The 9,252-nt window shown below is 33.9% G+C and overlaps 1 protein-coding gene across 1 annotated transcript; it reads left to right on the top strand.

The window, feature by feature from the left end:
- The first annotated feature begins 3,053 nt into the window (after positions 1-3,053).
- Positions 3,054-8,428, top strand: LOC134278310 (probable G-protein coupled receptor 139). The gene is made up of 2 exons (XM_062760622.1): positions 3,054-3,197; positions 7,270-8,428. Exon 2 carries the CDS (start codon positions 7,281-7,283, stop codon positions 8,412-8,414), a length of 1,134 nt encoding a protein of 377 aa, XP_062616606.1. The 5' UTR covers positions 3,054-3,197; positions 7,270-7,280; the 3' UTR covers positions 8,415-8,428.
- Positions 8,429-9,252: the final 824 nt, after the last annotated feature.

Raw genomic sequence — 9,252 nt, 5'->3', positions numbered from 1 at the left:
CAAAACAGTATCAATCTATTTTGTTTAATTATCCAGCATCTTTCTTACATCTGACCTCCATAACGAGCTTTTTTTCTAACCGATTTAGGTACATCTCTTCCGCTGAAACTAAAGACACTATGGCGTAAACATTGCATGCATGACCTCGCATTTCTTTTTGAACATCGGAATACATGCACGAGGCTTTATTAGGATATTGACCGAATAAAGCTTAGGTTTGGTTTATTAGTTTCTTTTACTGGGTCAATGCAAGGGTTAGTTGCAGGGTAAATTGGTTTATACGGTCTCAACTTTCAACATTGGAATTCGAACCCGCGACATAAGGATCAACTCCTTATCCAGCAAATCTACAGGAGACACTCTTACCACTGCGCCACGCGGGCGACCACATACAATTGAAAATATATTTAGGCAAAAGTGCCTTTTTGATGATAACGAACATATATTTGAGAAATATGCTTTAATTTTCAAAAGAACATAGACGTACGCGATCTGCACGATTCAGTTGTATTGCTGTCTTCCCTGCTCATCATCCTTCTCTCTGTCAGACAGCTAAGTCTGTCTCAGAAACAAAAACAAATGTCCACAACAGGAAGAAAAAAGGAAATAAGGAATGTACCATCTGATACATAACAAAACAGACTGAAGCTCGTGAAAGAAACTCGGTAGGACTTGAAGCCGAATAAACACTCGCCTTTATTTTTTGCTTTATGCCTTGCCATATCGAATCACACGGAAGAATGATTAATGAGATATGATGCATGTGGACGAAATTAAAATTAAATGTCTTATTATACCAATGAAATAAATGGAGATAACAAACATTAATGAAGATGGAATCCATACATATCAGGTATGGTGGCATATTTATGCCATCCACATAGCTTTTTGTCAAATCAAGAAAACTACAGTATCTCGTCAGATATTTTCTGGTTTGTTGACAAACATCGACTTTATATCTTGTCCAGTCAAGATAAGATATCAAATTTGTTGCAATAGCTAAGTTGACGTGACGAGATAGATAACTTATCTTGCTTCATGAATAAGATTGCTATCGCAAAAATACGATTTTTTATCTTGACTGGACAAGATATAAAGTCGGCGTATGTCGACAAACAAGAAAGTTATGACTTGACGAGATGTTTATCTTTATTTGACATGATGTCATGTTAACGAAATGTTACGCGGATGGCAAAAATATGCCACCATAATCAGGAGTAGAGGAAACTCAGATCATCTCAAAAACAGCAGAGATGGGATCAGGTCCCATGGAAGAGTAAGCATCCCATGCCTTATGGTCACACCCGTTGTAAGCTCTTTGTCATAATCGGGAATGAACGGAATAAGCTGTCAATTTTTTCAGTGTTTAATAATAACCTTACAATGAATATGAAAAAAAAAACATCAGTCAGCATTATATTTGCTGACAAGGTCATCGTATCGACCATAGAACACTTGTACGAATGAACAATGTGCGTTACTTTTTTTTTAAACTCTATGTGAAAAAGTCAATATTTTTTTTTGATAGAGTGTATTAGCTGACAAGATCATTGTATCGACTACAGAACTTACGAAATGATGGCTGCTAATATGAATGAACAACGTGCATTATTTTCAATGTTTTTTGAGAACTCTGTTAAAAACAACTCGATAATTTTGTTGCACGTGTAAATGGAAATGAGGGCGAGGCTTGCCGAGCCTCCCATCACGTTTTCGAACCGAGCCCAGTTATCGCATACATTTCAAAACAGTATCAATCTATTTTGTTTAATTTATCCAGCATCTTTCTTACAACTAACCTCCATAACGAGCTTTTTTTCTAACCGATTTAGGTACATCTCTTCCGCTGAAACTAAAGACACAATGGCATGCATGACCTCGCATTTCTTTTTGAACATCGGAATACATGCACGAGGCTTTATTAGGATATTGACCGAATAAAGCTTAGGTTTGGTTTATTAGGTTCTTTTACTGGGTCAATGCAAGGGTTAGTTGCAGGGTAAATTGGTTTATACGGTCTCAACTTCCAACATTGGAATTCGAACCCACGACATAAGGATCAACTCCTTACCCAGCAAATCTAGAGGAGACACTTTTACCACTGCGCCACGCGGGCGACCACATACAATTGAAAATATATTTAGGCAAAAGTGGCTATTTGATGATAACGAACATATATTTGAGAAATATGCTTTAATAAACTAGATTTGTTTTTCAAAAGAACATCGACGTACGCGATCTGCACGTTTCATTTGTATTTCTGTCTTTCCTGCTCATCATCATTCCCTCTGTCACACAGCTAAGTCTGTCTCAGAAACAAAAACAAATGTCCACAACAGGAAGAAAAAAGGAAATAAGGAATGTACCATCTGATACATAACAAAACAGACTGAAGCTCGTGAAAGAAACTCGGTAGGACTTGAAGCCGAATAATCACTCGCCTTTATTTTTTTCTTTATGCCTTGCCATATCGAATCATAAGGAAGAATGATTAATGAGATATGATGAATATTTTTTCATAATCTAACACCTCCAGAACCCAACCATCGATACCTATTATTATAAAGGACATCCGTTTTTTGCCTACTTCTAAGGAAACGAGAAGGCCTTTGATATCACTGATTGTAATGGAGACGTGTATTTTCTCTCTGTGTTTTAACGTATTCTAATATATCTTCATAACTAACTTTCACAACGCCTGGATGACATGTAATACTGATAGGTATTGATAAGCTATATATCAGTGTAGATTTTTGACGTTTTATTTAACAGATCTTTATATATAAGAACGATTACAAATTTCTGTTGGATAAGACTGCGCGGCAAACCGCACAGCGTATATAAAAATTCGATTTATTTCTTTTTCCATTGTATGTTTAGGTTTGAGAAAGGACAACGTGTACAGTGATATTTTTACTGTATAAAGTGAAAAGTTGTTTATGGCGGCAAAATCATGAGAATTTAGCAAAACTAAAAAAAAAATAATGGAAAATAACATTTTTTGAGAAAAAAGACTCATTTCATACAAGATCTGCTTCAACAACGCATGGTAAAGGAGTAAAAAAGGCAATTTATCGGCGAGACCAATTATTTCATTACATCTCACAGACGCTTTCATACCTGTCAATTATTGAGTTATTATAGCATGTTGCAAAATATAGCTGGCATTTGGATTTGTAAATTCTTAAAGTGAAGAGGTAAGCCTTCAAATTTTCTTTTTATCTATCGACATCTGTTTTTCTAGTCCGAAATATATGACGTTTTCCAGGCTTTTTTTCACGATTTTGATATTTTACGTGTCAGGAAAACGTGGCACGTAAAATTGGGGGAACTGTCTATAGACTTTTGTTTGTGGGATTTTTTTTTAAATGATCAGAATTTAACAGAGGGAGAGAGTGTGTAGAGCTATATATCTACACTTGGTATTATTCTCACTAGAAAAATATCCAATACGTTTAGATATGTTAATGTTATTTTACTTAATTTGCCTACTGCTTTCTCCTTTATAGATGAAATTCCTCTTCTATTTCAATATTTTATAACACAATATACCGAAAAGATAGTTAATTGTTCAGTAATTTCAAAAAATATCACCAGGTTCAACATTCATTTATAAATACCTATCGTAATCAAAATTTCCATTATTAAACTATACATTAGCTATGGAGATAAATTTCTTTCGAAAGATCTTCTTAGGCTGAATGTATACTTTATAATAAGGATTTATTACCCTCCCCCTTTCCAAATAGAAAGGCTCCATGTGTATATAAACAAAGGACATACTGTCTTGATTTTTAAAAAAAAATGGACATATTACAATACGTTGAAAGTTGTTCTAGATAATTAATAAGAATGATATCCTTTGTAAAAACAACATTACAATGATTGTATGTTTTAAGCAAGTATCAAAGGAGAAGTGATTTCTTTCTTTATTTATTTCCACAACACAGGTCGATAAGTAGCCCATCGTGCATGTTCAGCTCTCTGATCTGTCGTGGGTTTTTTTCGGCCTAGTTGTGCAGCTAATTTAAATCATGAATATTAATTAGAATTTAATTCATTTTGAATGTTTTAATCATTTGAATGTTTTTGAATCATTTACAAGACATGGTAATTTAAAAAATGAAAATATCTGACAAATATTATGCTTAAAATGTTTGAAAAAATTGAAGGTTTCAGTTTTGATGAAATTTAAAGATTCTAAAATACTATTATTTTCTGCAACTATTATATTTGCAGCAAACTCATTTTGATCAAGTAATCATGCGTTTTCGACTAATATTTTTAAAATCATACTGGTATATAGAGTGCTAATGATTAGTAGGAAAAAATGAGAAGACAACCATTGAATCAATAAGTGAGATGACACACATTAAAGGAAAAATAAGGGGGCGTGGTGAAAAGACAATTCGTGTATAACTTAGTGAAAGACGCTTGCAAATAAAATACAAGTAGATTGACTAAAATCACAGTTCAATCTGGAGCAAATAAATTCTCTGATTAGAAATTCTGTATAGCTAAAGTATGTTTGAAGGAAGAGGTGTAACTTCACCTATGAAGGTTTATAATGAAGGTAAAATTGCCCTTTCAAAGGGAGTTTCAAGGGTAACATAACTCCCACGGTACTACAAGGGGGGCCTCGTTCTAGAACCAATTTACTGGAAGCATTACACCAGACATCTGCCTCAGAAAACGTTTTCACACCCCCAACCGAAATTTATGGACTGGACCTGAACTGCACCTCACAGTGTCGTGAATGTAAATATAACTTGCCCCGATGCAGGTCACAAACAGAACCTAATCATTATAATAATTCCTTGTAAATATATCAGGACTAACGTAACACCGATGAAAAGATTGCCCAGAACAAATATCCGTTCATAATTACTTGTGCTGATTAACGAGTTTCCATGACAGGTAGCGTGACTACAGCGTCTGACGACGCAATTACTAGTTGATAAATTTATAAATTGAAAAAGGTGAACATAACAAGCAGTGATCGATTTCAAAGAAACCTTCAATCAATATAAATCTGTGACGATTAAGCCCTTTTTAAACCCTATTGTATGACTTACGAGATGACTTCAATTTTCCTATTGTCATTTTTTTTAATTTATGTGCATTTATAATATTCCTCTTTTTACCTGCAAATGTTGTTTAATCTCACAACTCGATTCTCAATAGCATGCTCCGATAACGATAAATTTTTAAACTGAGGCAGGCTACTGACAAGTAGGTTGCTCTTTCAGGGATTTCAGCAAATCTCGCTTTAAGTCAGAATTTCGTAAATAATATTGTGTGTTATAATTACATTGTTAGGATATATAACCTATACGGTCATTTGGTTGTATTTTGGCTGACTTGTTCCTTACCAATTATTAGTCTTTTTTACAGAAAAAAAATGAAATGGTCGCCCGCGTGGCGCAGTGGTTAAAGTATCTGCTCTATAGTCGCGAAGTAAGGTGTTGATCCTTACTTTCCGGTTTCGAATCTCACTACGATATGTCGAGACCGGTCCATCCGTTGAGACCGTGAAAACTGAGTCCCGTGTCGCAGTAGTTGCTGGCACGAAAAAATTCCCTCACTCTATGTATAGGACAAAAATATGTAGCTCTCCACCGCCAAGTTGAAGCGTCTCCAAATGAGTGGGAAAATCTCGAGAGAGACGTTAAACTACATATAAACAAACTAGGGATTGTTTTGTCTACCTGATCAATTTTCACCTCACATAGTAGTATTTCACCAATGACATACCCAGTTAGTTTTATACACATATATTATCGCCAATACTTTTGAACATTAACTTTGATTTAATTGTTATTTAATGATATTTTCAAAAGTATTTAATATTTTCAAAGGGTTACAGAGAATAACAAAGAATACCTATTAAAAGAATTGAGAATGCGAATTTCTTTCCGTTCGACAGATAAAAATAAATCGCCATTTTCTGTTTCATAAAATGAATGTGTATGTCTAAACAATCATCATCATTTTACAGAATAATGAAATCTTTTGATAAAATTAATGGAAAAAGAATATCAAATAGCTCGATGCTATCTCATGTAGCAGTCTAACTTTAGATTACTATTCCAAGTGCAATGTACTTCCTGGTGACTTCAATAACAATCAGATGTTGATTATTGGCATAAATTGTACAGCAGCTGTTTTTATTTAAATTGAATCAATTTTGCGTTGTCATTTACAATACCATATGCTATAATATTTCTTGATGTTTTCAATAACAACTGGTTTGCAGTCAGGTACATGTATTACTGTAACTCTATCATGATCTTTAGTAATATTTTACATCAATTTAGGTTTTCGATTTCGTCTTACCAATATTATTTAATTTCCTGTTTTTACTAAATATAATTGGCATATTTTCAAGACCGTTACTTTCTGGTATAAACTTTATTAAATTAAAATTGTTTGCATAAGATTGGTAACGACACCCACTAAATATTTTTTTAAGGTAAAAAAAAAATTTTCCAATGTCCCTAATGTAGTTTTCCTGTATTAATATTATATATATTTGTTCCTTAATACATTCTATAGCTAACAAACACTAGTACTGTAATGTACTTGAGCATCATTACGGTCCGTTATCTTCATATTTCATTCCAATTAAAACATAGGTCATCTGAATCTAGATCTACCTTGTTTGGGTTTTTTCAACAGTTTGTTTAAAAAACAATCCTTTTAAACATGTATTTATTTTCGTGAATACAATTTGCACCTAGCCCTTCATCCCTAGGGGATCGCTGCTTGCAGTAGGAGACTGACAAACCTGTTGTTCACAGGAACATGTTTGTTTTCTTGCAGACTGTAACATTCATCTGGTTAAACATAATCATTATCACAATAGAGGGTTGTGTTTATTTCTTGATTTATTTGCTGATTTTATTAATAAAATAATAAAATAGTATGTCAATAAAGTCATAATTCTTCCTTCTTGCTTTAAGAACATAACATTAATACAAAATCTTGAGCCTGAATGTTTAGGAGAAGTTCGATTTAAAATCCCTATGTGAATTGTGCAACAACATCAAGAAAATCCCCCCTTTTTTTTTTTTTTTTTTTTTTACATTTTATACTGATTTTGCTTATATTTTCAATTTAAATATTTATGTTTATTCTAAAAATCTTTACCCTACGTCTTTCATTTGGAAATATCAGGTAAAATAGTGTATTGCAATTTGTCTGTTCCTAATATATGTAAGACATGTCATGTATGAAATTTTAAATTTAATGGCCAATAATTCTTTTCAGATTCATTTGCCATGAAAACTACTCAGAGCATATACGATGCTGTACTACAACATATGCAACAAAGCAACTTTTCCTTTAACTTCACATTGAGCTGGCCACCACAAGAGCAGGATGAGTATCCAAGCATCTACAAAACAGGGAGGACATTTTACGCCTATTTCACACCGGTGATTCTCATTGTTGGCTTCATAGGAAATTCTCTGTCCTTTAATGTGTTTATGTCTAAAGGAATGCGAAACCTATCTGCAAGTGTGTATCTCGCTGCCTTGTCTGCAACAGATCTTGTTACTCTGTTGTGTTATGTCATGGTTGAATGGTTTCGTAGAGGATTAGTTTACTTACAGCCTGAGTGGAAAGTTAGCTTTGTGGATACGGATTATCTATGTCAGTTTCAAATGTACACTTCATACGTGTCACGAATGTCGTCAGTTTGGCTAGTGGTTGCTTTCACGGTGGAGAGGTACATTGGTGTTTGTCATCCACTTCGGCGGATTGATATATGCACTGTAAGTAGTGCCCGTAGAATAGTAATCTGCATATTTGTTACGTCACTAACACTTGTTCTGTATAAACCATTTATGACTGGAGTTTTTATTAGTGGAAATGGAAATAAATATTGTACCACGTATCCAAAGTACAACCTTGAATCCTTCATCCTTGACAGTGTATACGGTCTATTAATCACAATTATACCTTTCACAATCATCTCTGTGATGAATTTTCTCATCATCAACAAACTCTTTGCCAGAAAACGGAAACAGAAAAAGACAAGAATTCTATCAGAAGAAGCCTTAGTGCGTTTGGAATTTACTTCAATTCTGTTTGTGATATCATTTTGCTTCGTAGTATTCAACATTCCATTCCTTATCATGTGGATCCGGAATTTTTTCCACTCCAAACACATTTCAAACCAAATCAATGAATCTTCTTACAAAGTAGACTATTGGCGAGGAGTTCTATATATAACACGTACTATTTTTTACGCAAATTATTGTATTAATTTTTTCTTGTACAGTTTGACAGGGGCTTACTTCAGACGGGGTTTGAAAGCCCTGTTCTGCAGGAAATCTGATGGACTCCTCAGATCCCACAGTGTTTTAACAAGATACAACTCACATTCGCATACAAATCAGTCATGGGTTTAACTTATAGACTGTGCACAACCTTTTAACTTATTTTTTGTATGTAGTCCTTATTAACAGAATAAACGTTTCTGTTTTTCTCTTTGTTTATACATTATAAGTCAGATGTTTGCAATGTACATGATGTAATTGCAGGCAGTTCTCACAAAATTGATGCTTGAGAGACATCCCCCAAATAAATACGAATGATGCTCTTTGTCCACTAAATCGTGACCTCCAACACAGTGTTGTGTAATTTTATAATGCCTAGTTTATTTATCTTTACATTAAAAGATTTTCGAACATTTATTACTGTTTTATGTTGAAAAGGATAATAAAAAATTCTAATGAATGTTTTGTTTTTTCTTTCAATGCAACTCATTTTACCTATTTTTGTTTCGAGTGAATGATCATGAACTCCACTCAATGAAACATACCAAGAATCATTCAACTATTTTTCACACAAAATCGCAGCAGGGGGTTTGTTTTCCTGGACACAACAATGCTTAATGCAAAAACACATCAAGTTATGTATATGACACTCACAGGAAAGCTTCTTGTAAATAAGCAATAAAACTAGCATGAAAACCCCAAGCAAAAAACCCTAGTCCACCCCTACCTGCGGAAAGGAAACAGCGTTATGCATCGATATAAAATTTGATGTTTCTCGATGAACAACTTAAAAGGATCATTAAAATTGACTATCTTTCCTATTTTGTAAACCTAAAAGATATTTTGTTATGAACAGGAGAAAATGAAACATTTCCCCAAAGTTGCACTCGGCGTTCCGGACAATAATGGTACATGTACTTCTTCCACCGGTATTCATACATTAAAGTTGGCTTTCTGTCGCACAAAGGAA

The sequence above is a fragment of the Saccostrea cucullata genome, unplaced genomic scaffold, assembly GCF_032062105.1.
Source record: "Saccostrea cucullata isolate Sc308-1 unplaced genomic scaffold, CSIRO_AGI_Scuc_v1 ctg6765, whole genome shotgun sequence".
NCBI lineage: Eukaryota > Metazoa > Mollusca > Bivalvia > Ostreida > Ostreidae > Saccostrea > Saccostrea cuccullata.
Note: the sequence above shows the minus strand (reverse complement) of the source record. Positions and strands in the feature narration are given on the sequence as shown.